The 17,500-nt window shown below is 49.3% G+C and overlaps 1 protein-coding gene across 1 annotated transcript in view; it reads left to right on the plus strand.

Annotated features, from left to right (window-relative positions):
- LOC106554356 (uncharacterized) overlaps positions 1–17,500 on the plus strand; it is a 127,513-nt gene that overhangs the window by 88,885 nt on the left and 21,128 nt on the right. Inside the window, exons 11-15 of the mRNA XM_087712368.1 lie at positions 7,358–7,467; positions 10,144–10,350; positions 11,890–12,073; positions 13,561–13,620; positions 13,718–14,013. Coding sequence (XP_087568494.1) covers positions 7,358–7,467; positions 10,144–10,350; positions 11,890–12,073; positions 13,561–13,620; positions 13,718–14,013 — 857 coding nt within the window. The remainder of the gene's footprint in view (positions 1–7,357; positions 7,468–10,143; positions 10,351–11,889; positions 12,074–13,560; positions 13,621–13,717; positions 14,014–17,500) is intronic.

Raw genomic sequence — 17,500 nt, forward strand, 5'->3', positions numbered from 1 at the left:
ATGGTCGTTAAGTGAATCCGGCTGCCCCCTTGACTTGGCTTTGATTTTGATAAATGAATCGCTGCCGTTGTTAAGTGAGTCCCGTGGTTGTTAAGTGAATCCGGCTTTCCCCCTTGATTTGGTGTTGATTTTCATAAGCAAATTGATGCCATTGTTCAGGGAGTTCCATGGTCGCTAAGTGAATCCAGCTTTCCCCCTTGACTTGGCTTTGACTTTGATAAGCGAATCACCTTCGTTGTTAAGCGAGTCCCACAGTCATTAAGAGAATCTGGCTTTTCGATTGACTTGGCATTGAGGTTGATAAGCAACTTGATGGCATTAAGTGAATTGCACGGTTGTTATGTGAATCCGGCTTTCCCCCTTGACTTGGCTTTGACGTTGTTAAGTGAATCCATGCCGTTGTTAGTGAGTCCCATAGTGGTTATGTGATTCTTGACTTTGCTCATCGGACAGTTGCAAAAGTGTGCACCGCCACCTTTGTTAACGCAAGTCAGTTGCCAAACTTTTCAAGTGTGAGCGGTCGTAAGTGTGAGAAAAACAGTCCTAGGTCCCTTTTTTAAATTGCTGGGGCGATTTGGGATGGTCGCTAAATGAACGGTTGTAAGTCGAGGACTAGCCTTGGACTGGCTTTTTTTTTTTTTTGTCTGTTTGCGATGCTTCCTTTGTTGTGAGTCTTTGTGTGAGAGTTGTTATCAAAGGATTACAGCAGCCATTGTGAGGTAAATAAATCACAGGTGGGGAAATCAGGGCCTCCTTTGATGACTTGCGGACTTCAACTCCCAGAATTCCTGGCTTTTGGCTGAGGAATTCTGGGAGTTGAAGTCCGCAAGTCATAAATGGGCCCTCGTTCCCTGACCTTCCTCTATATTTAAAAGATGAGGGAAATTGTTTCTGAATGCTGCGTTTCCGGCCTTCGATATTATTTCTTTACCTTGGGGTAATTATTTGGTTTTCTTCTAGAAGTTTGCAGAAGGGGTTTCTTTTGTAAGGCCTGGTTTTCACCCAAGAAGTTTTTTCTTTCTTCTTTCTTTCTTTCTTTATTTCTTTATTTCTTTATTTCTTTCTTTCTTTCTTTCTTTCTTTCTTTTTCATTCATTCTCCCTCTTTCTTTCTTTCTTTCTTTCTTTCTTTCTTTCATTTTTCAATTTATTTCTATTTCTTTATTATTTATTTATTTGGATCCCATTGTTATATAATTTTTAAAAGAACATTTCGAAGAGGGAATGCCTTGAACCCATGACTTTGGCCTCCTATTTCCCCCCAACCAACAACACTGCAAGGTGGGTTGGGGCTGAGAGAGAAGGACTGGCTCTCCCAGCTGGCTTTCATGGCTGAGGTGGGACTAGAACTCCCCGTCTCCATCCTTTCCCTTTCTCTTTCCCCCACCCCTCCTTCTGTTGTTCTTCCTTCCCTTCTTTCCTTCCTTTCTCCCCCCTCCCATCGCCTTCCTTCCTTCTCCTTTCTTTCCTGCTCCACCTCTTCCACTCCTTCCTCCCTCTCTCTTTCTTCCTTTCTTCTTCCTCCTCTTTTCTTTCCTTCCTTCCATCTTTCCTTGCTCACTCCCAGTCCTGCCTTCCTTCTCCTTTCTTTCCCTGCTCCACCTCTTCCACTCCTTCTATCCTCCTTCCCTCCCTCCTTTCCTTTCTTCCTCCTTTCCTTCCTTCCACCCTCCCTTCCTCCTATCTCCTCCCACCTTTCATTTCTTCCTTCCTTCCTTCCTCCTCTCTTTTTCCTCCTTCCTTCCATCCTTCCTTGCTCCCTCCCATCTCTCTCCTCCCTCCTTTTTCCCTCCCTCCCATCCTTTTTCCTTCCTTTCTCTTCCTACCCCCCTTCCTTCTTTTTCCCTTCTCCCTCCTTTCCTTATTTCCCCAGTCTCTTTTTCCTTCCCTCCCCTTCCCCATTCCCCCCCTCCCTTGTCCTCTCCAGGACCTGGGCCTCCCTCCACAAATCTCCCCTTGCCTCCCCCTCTCCCTCCTCCCCTCCCCTTCCCAGAACTGACATTTGCAAACCAAATTTTAAAAAAGTCCCATTGATTGGATTCGTTTCCGGAGGGTGGAATTGCATCGTGAAATGCCAGGTCCCGTCACCCCCACCCCCTCTGTGATAATTGCTTCATAATCACAACAGCAATGCTCCCTTCCAGGACATCCAATCCCCCAGCGCACCCCCCCCCCCCACAAATTCCCTCCGAGCTCCTCTTTGATTTATCCACACGAAAATGCCCCCAAATGGGAATAATTCCCTTGAATCGGTTGCATAACCCCATCCAGCCTCTTTTCTTTTTCTTTTTTTCTTTTTATTTAAAAAGAATGAGTAGATTCCCACTGGGATTCTTTTGCAAGGTCCTTTTTTTGCTCTCAACGAGAACTCGGTACAACTAGGATTTGGTGAAAGGGTCGCCTATTCCTTTTGTTTCCCCTTCTTAAAATTTCTGCAATTCCGTTTAGTGCGTTCATATAGAGAAGATCTAATTCGATGCGATAAAGTACTGTTGTGCCCAGTATTTTGGGGGGTTAAAAATCATCTTCTGAGTATCAAAAGGTGTCAAATAATCCGAGACAGTCACCCATCTAGGAAAGACACCAGCACATCATGCAATTTACATTACTTGGTGTAATACAATATTTTTTGGAAGCGAGAAGAGGTGGGTGGATGTTTTTGCCAGCCTCACTCAAGGTCTAAGGAATAACTTGAATGGACACCAACTCCCAGAATCCCCCAGTCAGCATGTTTTAAGAGGGAAGGATTTCAACTCCCAGAATCCCCCACTCAGCAATGCTTTAAGAGGGGGATGACTTCCACTCCCAGAATCCCCCAGCCAACATCCTTTAAGAGGGGAGGACTTCTACTCCCAGAATCCCCCACTCAGCAATGCTTTAAGAGGGGGGGACTTCCACTCCCAGAATCCCCATCCAGCATGCTTTAAGAGGGGAGGACTTCCACTCCCAGAATCCCCCATCCAGCATGCTTTAAGAGGGGGGGACTTCCACTCCCAGAATCCCCCATCCAGGATGCTTTAAGAGGGGGGGACTTCCACTCCAGGAATCCCCCATCCAGCATGCTTTAAGAGGGGAGGATTTCCACTCCCAGAATCCCCCAGCCATCATGCTTTAAGAGGGGAGGACTTCCACTCCCAGAATCCCCCACTCAAGATGCTTTAAGAGGGGAGGACTTCCACTCCCAGAATCCCCCAGCCAACATATCTTTAGAGAGGAGGACTTCCACTCCCATTTTTACCCAGCTTTAAGATGAATGGACTTCAACTCCCAGAATTCCTCAGCCACCATGGTTTAAAAGGCATCCGCCCCTCTTAAAGCATGCTGGCTGGAGGATTCTGGGAGTGGGAGTCCCAGATCATAGTTCTCATCCTCCAAACACTCCTCTGCTTTAACCCCCTTCAAAGGGTAGTAGAGAAGTGACATCCCCCCCACCTTTAAATCCTCAGAAAAGGGTCTGGGGGAGGCCTACCTTTGCCCGTCCCCTCCACTTCAGGAATTTTTGGTCTGGGACCGCAGACCCCTCTGACGCTTGAATGAACCATTGTCTACAGAAATAGCAGAACCTGAAGCCAGTCTTGTGAAAAAGTGTGTGTGTTTGTGTGTGTGTGAATTGCAGCTGGCTGAGGTCGGGAGGTGGAGGTAGTGGTCTGAACTCTTTTGAGTTCAGAGAAAGTTCTGTGTCCGCTTTGGGGCTCGGTGGCGTCTGTCCTTGACCCATTTCGGAACCTGGGTGGCTTTGACAAGCCGGCGACAAACCGCCTTGAGCCAAGCCAGCTTTTGAACTGTGGATGAACTAGCTGGCTGGCAATGAATGTCGGCCTGTGTTGCTGGGGGCTGCCAAATGGAGAGAAATTCATACATACATATATACATTATCTATCTATCTATCTATCTATCTATCTATCTATCTATCTATCTATCTATCTATCTATCATCTATCATCTATCATCTATCATCTATCATCTATCATCTATCATCTATCATCTATCATCTATCATCATCTATCATCTATCATCTATCATCTATCATCTATCTATCATCTATCTATCTATCTATCTATCTATATTTATCTATCTATCTACCTATCTACCTATCTATCATCTATATCATTATATCTATCTATCTACCTACCTACCTACCTACCTACCTATCATCCATATCATTAAATTTTTGTCTATCTATATCTATCTATCTATCTACCTACCTATCTACCTTCCATCCATCCTATCTATCTATCTATCTATCTATCTATCTATCTATCTATCTATCTATCTATCTCTCTCTACCTACCTACCTACCTCTACCTACCTTACCTACCTACCTACCTACCTACCTACACTACCTACCTACCTACCTACCCTATCTATCATCTATATCATTATATTTATCATCTATCTATCTATTGATCTATCATCTATTATTATCTATCAATCTATCATATATGTCATCTATATCATGTATCCATCTGTCATCTATCTATCATCATCATCTTCTTCTTTCTACCCTGTTTCTCCTGAAAATAAGACAGGGACTTATTTTCTTTTGACCCCGGAAATAAGCACTTGGCCTTATTTTCGGGGAGGTCTTATTATTTTTGAGGTGCAGGAGGCGGTGAGTGTGTCAACTCATGGCTGCTGCTGTGTTGCAACATTTTTGGGGTGGGGGTTATTTTAGCGCATGCGCTCAAAAGCCGGATTGGGCTTATTATCCGGGGAGGTCTTATTTTCAGGGAAACAGAGTATCGTCTATCTATATATCTATCATCTATATCATCTATCAATCAATCTATTGATCTATCTATCATCTATCATCTATATTTATCTATCATCTATCGATATTATTATTATTATTATTATTATTAGTCTCCGTAATCCATCCATCTACCCACCCACTCACCCACCCACCCACCCACCTACCTACCTACCTATTATCTATCATTTTCCTATCTCTTTCTTTCTTCATATTATCTATCTATCTATCTATCTATCTATCTATCTATCTATCTATCTATCTATCTATCTATCATTTATTTATCCATCCATCCATCCATCCATCTATCCATCCAATCTCCAAACTGTGAACTTAGTCATCCTTGGCACGATGAAAAAACATTCTGGAATGGTGGACCTTAAAGAATCACAGAATAATAGAGTTGGGAGGTACCTCAGAGGTCATCTAGTCCAACCCCCTGCTCGAGCGGGAGAGCCGATCCCATTCCAGGGAAATGGTTTGCTTTGAAAGCAGAGGTGGGTTTTCCTCCTCTGAACCCCGGGGTCCCTTGGGTTGTATGGCTGTGTCCGGTTCCTTTGAGGGAGGGAGGGGAGGGCTTGAGAGCCACATTTGGGGGACCACCAACAGTCCTCAAGTTACAACATTTCATTTTGTGGCCGTCCGAAGTTAGAACGACACTAAGAAAAGGAACTTAGTGCTGTTTTTCACACAACCATCCGTTTTTCACACAACCCTGGCAGTCTTTCCCCAGGGTCACGAGAATGAAAATTCAGACACTGACTCATATTTATGACGGTGGCAACATCACGCGATCCCCTTTTGTGACCTTCTGATGAACAAAGGTTGTAAAATGGGGCAGAACCCATTTAACAACTGTCTCGCTTAGCAAGGGAGCGTATGGGCTCCGTTGTGGTTGTAAGCCGAGTCGAGGAAGGCTCCGTTGCTGTTTTTCCACCTCCAAGCCTTTTGTGGACTTCGATTCCCAGAATTCCCCTGCCAGGTGAGGTGGGGTGAAAGGCCTGGATTACATAGGAAGGTCCAATTAAACTGGCTGAAAGGCAGGAGAATCTCCCCCACTAAATCCATTTATTGGTAAAAAAAACTTGTACAGGAATCTTCTAGAGGAGAGGAGGAGGAGGAGGAGGAGGAGGAGGAGGAGGAGGAGGAGGAAGGACTCTGGGTGTTTTTGTTACAGACGTCTCATGACCCAACTAGGGAACATCATCACTGCCAGAATGGAGTACGGTTTGCTCTGTGTTTATGTACAGTTCCTTTGATGCTGTCACCTAGTTGGGTCATAAAACGTCTGGAAGGAAAAAGCCCTTCTCTGCCTTGGATATCCCTCCTTCTTTCTAGCATGGATGGTGTTGCCCAGTTGGGTTATGAAAGGTCTACACCAAGTTCTAGCCCCTCCTCCCTCTCCCTCCTTCTTCCTCCTCCTAATTCTTGTCCTCCTATTCTTCTTTTCTTCTTCCTTCTCCTCCTCTTGTTGTTGTTTCTTCTTCCTCTTCTTTCTCCTCCTAATTCTTGTCCTCCTCCTCATTCTTCTTCTTGCTGTTGTTGTTCTTCTTCTCCTCTTCCTGTTCTTATTTTTCTTCTTCCTCTTCTTCCCTCTTCTTCTTCCTCCTCCTCTTCCTCCTGTTCTTCTCCTCCCCTCCTGTTCTTCTTCTTCTCCTCTTCTTCTCCTCCTATTTCTTGTCCTTCTCCACATTCTTCTTCTTCTTGCTGTTGTTATTCTTCTTCTCCTCCTCCTCTTCCTGTTCTTTATTTTTCTTCTTCCTCTTCCTCCTCCTCCTCCTCCTCCTCCTCCTCCTCCTCCTCCTCCTCCTCCTCTCCTCCTCCTTGTTGTTGTTGTTCTTCTTCTTCTTCTTCTTCTTCTTCTTCTTCTTCTTCTTCTTCTTCTTCTTCTTCTTCTTCTTCTCCTCCTCCTCCTCCTCCTCTCCTCCTCCTCCTCCTGTTCTTCTTCTTCCTCTTCTTCTCTCTAATTCTTGTCCTCCTCCTCATTCTTCTTCTTCTTGCTGTTGTTATTCTTCTCCTCCTCCTCTTCCTGTTCTTATTTTTCTTCTTCCTCTTCCTCCTCCTCCTGTTGTTGTTCTCCTCCTCCTCCTCTTGTTCTTCTTGTTCTTCCTCTTCTTTCTCCTCCTATTTCTTGTCCTCATTCTTCTTCTTCTTGCTGTTGTTGTTGTTGTTCTCCTCCTCCTCCTCCTCCTCCTCCTCCTCCTCCCCTCCTCCTCCTCCTCCTCCTCCTCCCTCCTCCTCCTCTTCTTCTTCTTCTTCTTCTTCTTCTTCTTCTTCTTCCTCTTTGGGGCAAATAGTTGTGAACGTGGCATGCTTTATACAAGCCAACATCTTATCAGCTTGCCCCTAAGGCAGGTTCTTACTTCCATGACATGGAAACTGAGGTCTGGGGGAGCAGATGGAATATATATATATATATATGTTATCCTGGGCTTATGAGTGGGAGGTTCTCTTCAAAGCATGGTGGGAACTTCTCCCAAGGCCTTGAGGGACCTTCTAAGTCCACCCAAACACAAGATAGGCACTTGGATTGTGGTCCTTCATGCCTTCAAAACCCGTTGCATTGTGAATTGTGATTCTAACGGTGTTGTTTGTGGGTCTTTTGTTTTGTGTTGCCAAACCAGAAGAGGTGAAGGCATCTGCTGAGGTTCCGTCATCGGAAGACATAGCTGCCCCTACCAGCAAGGACCTTCCATCCTGCCCTGAGAAGAAGACCAAGGTGAGGATCCTTCCACATTTCCTGCTTCTGACACGCTTGATTTTTCCAACCTGCTTCTTCTAAGGCTAGCACCAAGGTCTGTTCTCTGAGATGATCCTTGAGGGAGAAGGTCCTTGCGACCCATAGAACGGCGTTTCTCAACCTCGGTTACCCGAAGGTGTCTGGACTTCAAGTCCATTCTAGCTGGGGGACTCCTGGAAGCTGAAGTCCATACATCTTCAAGTTGCCAAGGTTGAGAAACACTTCTGGAAGCTTATGGCTTTGAGATGGGCATCCATAACTTGGTAGCTTGACCGTGCACCGACCACGTATGGAACCTTCGGCCAGGTGTATGGACCATCTCCATATTTGGTCCATCCATCTTCATCTCCATGAAAGATTTGTGGACTAATGCAGCGCAATTGAGAATCACGGCTGTAAGTTCATGCCTTTGAGGTGAAGAGCCATAACCTTGGAGATACCTTGAAGATACGTTTGGTTCATCCATCTTTATCGCCATGAAAGATGCAGGTGACAACTTGCCAAGGTTAAGAAACCCGGGTTCATCAGTAGCACTAATAATGTTATCTAGTTTGGTAATGAAACGTTGTCAAGGAAAATTGTCAAGGTCAGAGAGCACCAAGGACTGTCCCATAGTAGTAGTAGTAGTCCTCCTCCTCCTCCTCCTCCTCCTCCTCCCCTCCTCCTCCTCCTCCTCCTCCTCCCTCCTCTTCCTATCTCTCCTTCCCTTCGGTGTTTTATTGATTGATAAATTGAGTCCTTTCTTCTTCTCCTTCTCCTTCTCCTCCTCCTCCTTCTTCTTCTCCTCCCCCTCCTTCTCCTTCTCTTCCTCCTCCTCCTCCCCCTCCCCTCCTTCTCTCTTTCCACCTCCCCTTCCCCTCCTCCTCCTCCTCCTTCCATCATCCCTTCCCCGGTTTTTTATTGATTGATAAATTGAGTCCTTTCTTCTTCTTCTTCTTCTTCTTCTTCTTCTTCTTCTTCTTCTTCTTCTTCTTCTTCTCCTCCTCCTCCTCCTCCTCCTCCTCCTCCTCCTCCTCCTCCTCCTCCTCCTCCTTCTTCCTATCTCTCCTTCCCCTTCGGTGTTTTTATTGATTGATAAATTGAGTCCTTTCTTCTTCTCCTTCTCCTCCTCCTCCTTCTCCTTCTCCTTCTCCTCCTCCTCCTTCTTCTTCTCCTCCCCTCCTTCTCCTTCTCTTCCTCCTCTTCCTCCCCCTCCCCCTCCTTCTCCTCTTTCCACCTCCCCTTCCCCTTCCTCCTCCTCCTCCTTCCATCATCCCTTCCCCGGTTTTTTATTGATTGATAAATTGAGACCTTTCTTCTTCTTCTTCTTCTTCTTCTTCTTCTTCTTCTTTCTTCTTCTTCTTCTTCTTCTTCTTCTTCTTTCTTCTTCTCCTCCTCCTCCTCCTCCTCCTCCTCCTCCTCCTCCTCCTCCTCCTCCTCCTCCTCCTCCTCCTCCTCCTCCTCCTCCTCCTCCTCCTCTTCCTATCTCTCCTTCCCCTTCGGTGTTTTTATTGATTGATAAATTGAGTCCTTTCTTCTTCTCCTTCTCCTTCTCCTCCTCCTCCTTCTTCTTCTCCTCCCCCTCCTTCTCCTTCTCTTCCTCCTCCTCCTCCCCCTCCCCCTCCTTCTCCTCTTTCCACCTCCCCTTCCCCTCCTCCTCCTCCCCTTCCATCATCCCTTCCCCGGTTTTTTATTGATTGATAAATTGAGTCCTTTCTTCTTCTTCTTCTTCTTCTTCTTCTTCTTCTTCTTCTTCTTCTTCTTCTTCTCTTCTTCTCCTCCTCCTCCTCCTCCTCCTCCTCCTCCTCCTCCTCCTCCTCCTCCTCCTCTCTCCTCCTCTCCTCCTCCTCTCCTTCTCCCACCATCCCTTCCCCAGTGTTTTTATTGATTGATAAATTGAGTCCCTTCTTCTCCTCCTCCTCCTCCTCCTCCTCCTCCTCCTCCTCCTCCCACCCTTCATTCTCCATTCCCTTCTGTACTTGGGTCAAGCTCAGAGAACAAAAAGGACCTCTCTGTTCCCCTTCTCCTCCCCTTCCTCCTCCTCCTCCTCCTCCTCCTCCTCCTCCTCCTCCTCCTCCCCTTCCTCCTCCTCCTCCTCCTCCTCCTCCTCCTCCTCCTTCACAAAGGTCCCCCTTCCTTCCAGCACTGATGACGTTATCTATTTGGGTCATGAGACATCTCCAAAAAAAAACCCCCCACCAAGCTCAGAGAAGACCAAGGGCTGCCAACAACTCGCCCTCCTCCCCTTCCTCCTCCTCATTTCCCCCTCCACAACCCCTCCCCCACTTCCTTCTAGCATTGGTGACGTTACCTAGTTGGGTAACGAGACGTCTGCCAGAAAACCACCTTAAAGCTCCCTGATTTGCTTCTTCCAGGCCTTTGACTCTTCTTTCCCTCCATTTGCGAATCCTCCCCCGCCTCCGGTTCCCCAATAATCCGGTTTTAAAAATGCCACGTTCCTCCCTTTGATCTCAGAGAACAGAATCAGGCCGTCCTTGTTTTAATTCCGAATTGATTTTGAGTTCCGCCCGTTTCTTTTTTCGCTTTTTTTTGCCTAATGTTCAGCCTTTCATTTACAACGCCCGGCTTTTCTGTTTTATTTTTTTCGTTCCGTCTCTCTCTCTGTGTCGTCTCTTTGTTTTCCGTTTCCGCTTGCGGGCATGTTTCCACCTCAAGCCTCCAGCCAACGCGGGGCCGAAACCCGCTGCAGCGAAATCCAAGCCCGGGACGGCTGGTGTCACCCCCGCCAAGCGGCCGGCTTCGGCCACGCTAGGCCCGAGCAAAAAAGCCACCAGTCCCTCTGCGGCCGGGACTGTGCCCAAGCGCCCGTCGACCGGTGGCACACAGCGCTCCAGTTTAACCTCCCGAGAGGTTAAACCAAAGGTAAGCAAGCTTTTCATGGCGCCTGGAAATTGCGTGCCGGGAATGGTTTTTTCTCCCACTTTTTGGATAGTGGTCCTTGTATGCAGAGAACACCTCTGGGGTCTCGGTGAGGGGATGCTGGCTAGGGGAGAGGCGGCAGAGCCCACCGCCGCATAACGGGTGGAGAAAGACCCTCAAAGGAATCTCTCCCTAGTTTCTTGAGGCTGTGTAGAAGGCGGCTTTAATGATAGGTCTCCCTCTTGAGCACAGCGGGGGTTGGACTAGAGGACCTCCAAGGTCCCTCCCAACTCTGCAATTTTGTCATCCCACAAGGGTCTCCCATTTGAGCACGGGGGGGTTGGACTAGAGGACCTTCAAGGTCCCTCCCAACTCTGTGATTCTGTCATTCCGCAAAGGTCTTCCCTCTTGAGCACAGGGGGGGTTGGACTAGAGGACCTTCAAGGTCCCTCCCAACTCTGCAATTTTGTCATTCCACAAGGGTCTCCCATTTGAGCACAGGGGGGGTTGGACTAGAGGACCTTCAAGGTCCCTCCCAACTCTGTGATTCTGTCATTCCGCAAAGGTCTCCCTCTTGAGCACAGAGGGGTTGGACTAGAGGACCTCCAAGGTCCCTTCCAACTCTGTGATTCTGTCATTCCGCAAAGGTCTCCCTCTTGAGCACAGGGGGGGCTGGACTAGAGGACCTCCAAGGTCCCTTCCAACTCTGTGATTCTGTCATCCCGGAAGGGTCTCCCTCTTGAGCACAGGGGGGGGTTGGACTAGAGGACCTCCAAGGTCCCTCCCAACTCTGCAATTCTGTCATTCCACAAGTGTCTCCCTCTTGAGCACAGGGGGGGTTGGACTAGAGGACCTCCAAGGTCCCTTCCAACTCTGTGATTCTGTCATCCCGCAAGGGTCTCCCTCTTGAGCACAGGGGGGGTTAGACTAGAGGACCTCCAAGGTCCCTCCCAACTCTGCGATTCTGTCATTCCGCAAGGGTCTCCCTCTTGAGCACAGGGGGTTGGACTAGAGGACCTCCAAGGTCCCTTCCAACTCTGTGATTCTGTCATCCCGCAAGGGTCTCCCATTTGAGCACAGGGGGGGCTGGACTAGAGGACCTTCAAGGTCCCTTCCAACTCTGTGATTCTGTCATTCCACAAGGGTCTCCCATTTGAGCACAGGGGGAGTGGACTAGAGGACCTCCAAGGTCCCTCCCAACTCTGTGATTCTGTCATTCCACAAGGGTCTCCCATTTGAGCACAGGGGGGGCTGGACTAGAGGACCTTCAAGGTCCCTTCCAACTCTGTGATTCTGTCATCCCGCAAGGGTCTCCCTCTTGAGCACAGGGGGGGGTTGGACTAGAGGACCTCCAGGGTCCCTCCCAACTCTGCGATTCTGTCATCCCGCAAGGGTCTCCCTCTTGAGCACAGGGGGGGTTGGACTAGAGGACCTCCAAGGTCCCTCCCATCTCTACGTGGTTGAAAACTCTCAACCTGGAGGAACTTCTGGAGAACCGGGAACATGATGCTCATTCCAACGTGATTCTTTTCTCCTTACTAGGCCACCGACGTTAAGATCCCAGAGAAGAAGGTCTCTCTTTCCAAGCCCCCTTCTGCAGCCACCCCTCGGCCAAGTGCGAAGACCACTTCGGCCACATCAAAGTCTCTGGCGACGCCGGCAGCCACCGGTGGGACATTGCCCAGCACGAGGACTTCAGCTGGTTTGCCACCGAAGAAGCCCTCCGGTGAGTCATGCCTGGGAAATTCTAGGGAGGGGGCCTTTTGGGGATGGAGGAATGGGAGGTGGGGCCGTATCAGTGGGACACTGGAGGTTGAAGGTGCTACATGGTGCCTTGGATTGGTCTGTGGGGCCCCAGGATGCCCAACCTGGCTTGGGAATGGGGCTAGATGCAGAATGGAGTTGCAAAAGAATGGCCCTTTGTCCCTCCCTCTCTTCCTTCCTTCCTTCTGTCTGTCCTTCCTTCTGTTTTTCCTTTCTTTCCTTTCCTTCCTTCCTTCTTTCCGATTTTCCTTCCTTCCTTCTGTCTGTCCTTCCTTCCTTCCCTTCCTTCTGTTTTTCCTTCCTTCCTTCCCTTCCTTCTGTTTTTCCTTCCTTCCTTCTTTCCTCTGTCCTTCCTTCCCTTCCTTCTGTTTTTCCTTCCTTCCTTCTCTTCCTTCTGTTTTTCCTTCCTTCCTTCTTTCCTCTGTCCTTCCTTCTCTTCCTTCTGTTCTTCCTTCCTTCCTTCTGTATGTCCCTTCTGTCTTTCCTTCCTTCCTTCCTTCCTTCCATTTTCCTTCTCTTCCTTCTGTTCTTCCTTCCTTCCTTCTGTATGTCCCTTCTGTCTTTCCTTCCTTCCTTCCTTCCTTCCTTCCTTCCTTCCTTCCTTCCTTCCTTCCTTCCTTCTGTTTTTCCTTCCTTCTGTCTGTCCTTCTTTCCTCTGTTTGTCCTTCCTTCTGTTCTTCCTTCCTTCCTTCTGTATGTCCCTTCTGTCTTTCCTTCCTTCCTTCCTTCCTTCCATTTTCCTTCCTTCCTTCTGTTTTTCCCTCCTTCCTTCTGTCTGTCCTTCCTTCTGTCCTTCCTTCCTTCTGTTTTTCCCTCCTTCCTTCTGTCTGTCCCTTCTGTCTTTCCTTCCTTCCTTCCTTCCTTCCTTCCTTCCATTTTCCTTCCTTCCTTCCATTTTTCCTTCTTTCCTTCTGTCTGTCCTTCCTTCCCTTCTGTTTTTCCTTCCTTCCCTCTGTCGGTCCTTCCTTCTGTCCGTCCGTCTGTCCTTCCTTCCCTTCCGTCCATCCATCCATCCATCCATCCTCATCCATCTCCCTCCCTGCGAGAAAGCAATGAAGCTCAAGAGAGCCCCAAGGACCTCCTCTCTTCCTCCCCCTCCCCTTCTCCTCTTCCTCCTCCTCAACCCCCCCCCCTCCCTTCTAGCAGTCACAACGTTTCCTAGTTGGGTCGTGAAACCCCTACAAGGGAACCCAGCCAGCTCAGAGAGTGATTCAGCCCTCAGCCAGGGGCGTGAATCCTCTTCCGCCTCTTCCTAAGAGCCAGGCGGAGGGGATGTAGGTTAACGGAGGAGGCTAAGCCACCTCGCCAGGTTGCTGTCGCGGGGAAAACAGGGAGGTCTGTCAGATACCTTCGTGGCTCTTGAGTCCTTCCTAGAGAAATAATAAAACGAAATAATAAAATAAAGCAGGATGGGAATCAACCGGTGTTGGTCTTCCTTGCCTCGTGCAGCCGTCAAGACAGAAATCAAAACGGCCGATGCGAAGAAGATCCCGGCAAAACCATCGACAGGTAAATCCCCCTCTTGAGATCCGTTCCCCCAAACGTCCCCCCCTTTCTCCGTGGGGATCGTCGCCGTCCTCCTCACCTTCCTCTTCCCTTCCTGCAGCCGAGCCGAGTCGCCCCAGGAGCGCCCCAGCGTCCACCACCTCTTCTCCTGCACCGTTGGGATCCGCAGCCGCCCGCCCCAAGGCGAAACCCGCGGCTTCCAAGCCTCCGGGGACGGCAGGCGTCGCGGCCGAAGCCAAGAAGACACCATCATTGGCGCCCAAGGCTCTTCCCAAAACCAGCTCGGTCTCCAAGCCTTCACGGCCTTCGACGAGCATCTCCGTTCCGGATCTGAAGAACGTCCGCTCCAAGATCGGTTCCACGGATAACATCAAATATCAGCCGGGCGGAGGAAAGGTGAGTCGTTCCCCTGGGGGGACTCCGGTCGATCCAGAGAGATCCAGAAGGCGGTTCCTCAAGCCGTGAACCTTGCAGAGATGCCACCGTGCTGGTTTGAAAGTATGGAGGGCAGGAGATCCATTAGTTGGTCACGTGGGACCATCGCTGAGTATGGCTGGCTCAGTTCTGATGGATACGGATCTTTGCGGTTGAGATGTCACCGTCCCAAGAAGGAGAACCTCAACTTCCTAGCGTCTGGGATGAGAGTTTGCTGGGAGTTGGAGATGCTTACGTACCAGGGGTGGGTTTCAACCGGTTCGCGACGGTCCCTGCGAACCGGTTGGTCGGCGAACCCGGAAGTAAGTAACTTCCGGGAATGGCGAAGGGCGCACCCGCCCGCCCGCGCTCCTTACCCGGTTTTGACGAGTTCTGCGCTTCCACACATGCGCAGGACGCATACAGCGCCTGCGCGATCCTCCAGGAGCAGCTGGAGCATCGCACAGACGCTAGTATGCATGCGTGCGCTGCGCGCGAGGACACCGCCGGCCCCGTTCCCACCAAACCGGTTGGAACGGGGCGAGAAACCCACCCCTGTTACGTACCTTCTCTTACTTGGTCAAGAGGTTGGGGAAGTTCTGGTGGACTTCCAGAAACACATCCATGGAGCTTCCCTGCCGTGATAGGGAAGAGGTTGGTCCAAGATTGGTGGGAGATGTTGGTTGTTGGGACACCTCAAGGTATCCTGCGAGCTGGGACTTTCGTAGTAGACCCCTTTGGAAGATGAAACCAGAGCTGGGCTGGAGAGCCTCCGCACTTCTGAAGGTCCCTGTAGAAGAGAACATTTGTAACTCAGGGTTGAACAGTGAGATCCTTGGGGGGGTCTCCCGGCCTGGTGGTTTCCTTGGAGACATTTCGTGACCCAACTAGGGAACATCATCAGCGGTAGAAGGAAGGGGGGTTGAAGGGAAGAGGAGGAGGAAGGATTGGGGGGTTGTTGGTGCTCACTGAGCTTCGGTGTCTCTTGGAGACATCTCATGACCTAACTAGGGAACAACATCAGTGCTAGAATATAGAAACCCCCCAACTCTTCTAGCATTGATGATGTTCCTGAGTTGGGTCATGACACATTCTGCAAAGAAACAAGCTCAGAGAACCCCAAGAACCCCACAATCCCCTTTCTTCCTCCTCCTCCTCCTCTTTGCAACCTTCCTCTCCCTTCTAGCACTGATGAAGTTCCGTAGTTGGGTCACGAAACGCCTGCAAGGAAACCGCCCAGCTCAGAGACCACCGAGTACACCACAATCCTAAAGGTCTCTCTGCTGGGACCCTCCAAACTTAACTAGCCCGCTCTTCTTGGCCAAAGCGTTGCAGAAGACTTCACCTATCGTTTTATTGATCGCGTTGTTTGCTCACCCATTCAATTCCTTGGATCAGTTGATCGCCTTCAGTGGACGTGATGTTCTCCCAGGTTCACTCTTCCATTCGCTCGTGGGTTGAGCCCACATCTTGGATTCCCTTCCCACCCCAGAAGGCCCACCCAAAACGTTTTCACTCAGAATTCCACCCATCTTAAAGTGGTCAACTATGAAACACTATCCCAGAGTTGATTCTGCTGGACCATCGTCTTTGTAGGCTTGGCCATGGAGATGATTCAAAACCTTTCAATCCCAGTTTTGTTGCCTTGGGTTGAGGGTGAAGGAACTCATGATGTCCTTCAGCCCTCTTTCTTTCCTAAGGTTTTAAGCAGCCTTCATGTTCAGCAGATGTTCTCCTGGACCTTGATTTGAGTGGTAGAACCTGACAGCTGAAGGAAAGAGGGAATTCAACCTCAAGTGAAGCGACCATCTTCCTTGGAGTGGGGTGGAGAAGGCGGGAAGGAGTGTCTGGAGGAGGGTACTTCTCTCTAGATATGAAGGATCCACTCTCATCCTACAGTCGAGTGGTCCAGAGGAAGACCCCCGTTGCCTGTGAACTTCTGTAGCTCTTCCTTCTGGCCTGGATTGAGATCCCCAGCAGCCAACCAATCCCGGGGACGAAGAACCACAGCTATTGTCATCTCAATAGCTTTTGGAGGACCACAACTTCTCCATCTCTAGAGAGGACTTTTCATGGGAACATCTCCAGCCCCCTGGTCTTCTCTCAGTCATTCCCAACATCTTTGTCCAACATCCTGTTGAGTTGTGCAATGGCCCTCTTGTGTAAATCAAGCTTTTGAATGTTGAGTTGTTGGTGGATACCTAGAAATATCTCCTCAACTTTCTTGGGTTGTTTTCATTTGGGGGAAAATGGGGGCTCACGGTGGAAGCCAACTTGGTTTCCTGAACCCTAGTTTGATAATCACCTTTCTCGAGTTTGAATGAGTTCAGAAGTAACCCTGGACACCAGTTGTGGTGATCCAAGGAGAAGGTTCATATCTCCTTGAGATCCCTCACTGGTGTTTAGTTTCAAGCTCTGTTATTCTATTATATAAATCCAACCTTTGGACCTTCTTGAGAGCCAGAAGTTGACTCCAACCCTCCATGTTTTTGTCACGTAAGTTGAAAGAATGGAATTCTGGGAAATTTGGGGACAGCGGATGGGAGTAGCTGCAGCTGAGGAGTGGACAGTGAGGTCCTTAGTGCTCTCTGAGCTTGGTGGTTTCCTTGCAGACATCTCATGACCCAACTAGGGAACATCATCAGAGCTAGAAGGGAGGGGGAGTTCCTCTCTGTTGATATCCAATCCCTTCTAAGCACTGATGATGCTGCTTAGTTGGGTCACGAGATGTCTGCAAAAAAACCACCAAGCTCAGAGAGCACTGAGCATCCCATAGTCCTCCCCCTCTCCACAAATCCCACTTCTTTGTAGCACTGATAACATAATATAGTTGGGTCACAAAACGTTCCCTGGGAAACTACCACACTCAGAAAGCACCAAAGACACACACACCCCCATCTCATTTTAACGACCATCGTAGCACCCCCCAAACTCACAACAGCTTGGAACTGGCGTGTATTCACGACAGTTGCGACTTTCCCAGCCAGCTTCCGCGAAGCCACATTGAACGGGTTACACCAGATTTCCTTAACGGCCGCGTGACTCGCTTAACGACAGCCAGGGATTCGCTTCAAAACCCCGGCCAGGAAGTCGTGACGCGGGATGCCCTTCGCCGCCGCCATCTCGCTTAGTGACGGAAATGGCCCCTTTTTGGTTGTTAAGAGCCAAGGTGGCACAGTGGTTAAATGCAGCACTGCAGGCTACTGCTAGATCAGCAGGTCAGCGGTTCAAATCTCACCGGCTCAGGGTTGACTCAGCCTTCCATCCTTCCGAGGTGGGTAAAATGAGGACCCAGATTGTTGGGGGCAATATGCTGACTCTCTGTAAACCGCTTAGAGCAGTGTTTCTCAACCTTGTCAACTTGAAGATGTCTGGACTTCAACTCCCAGAATTCCCCAGCCAGCGAATGCATTCGCTGGCTGGGGAATTCTGGGAGTTGAAGTCCAGACATCTTCAAGTTGACAAGGTT

The sequence above is a fragment of the Thamnophis sirtalis genome, unplaced genomic scaffold (assembly GCF_051295495.1).
Source record: "Thamnophis sirtalis isolate CommonGarterSnake01/CBP01778 unplaced genomic scaffold, rThaSir2_p1.2 scaffold_4, whole genome shotgun sequence".
In the NCBI taxonomy this organism is placed as follows: Eukaryota; Metazoa; Chordata; class Lepidosauria; order Squamata; family Natricidae; genus Thamnophis; species Thamnophis sirtalis.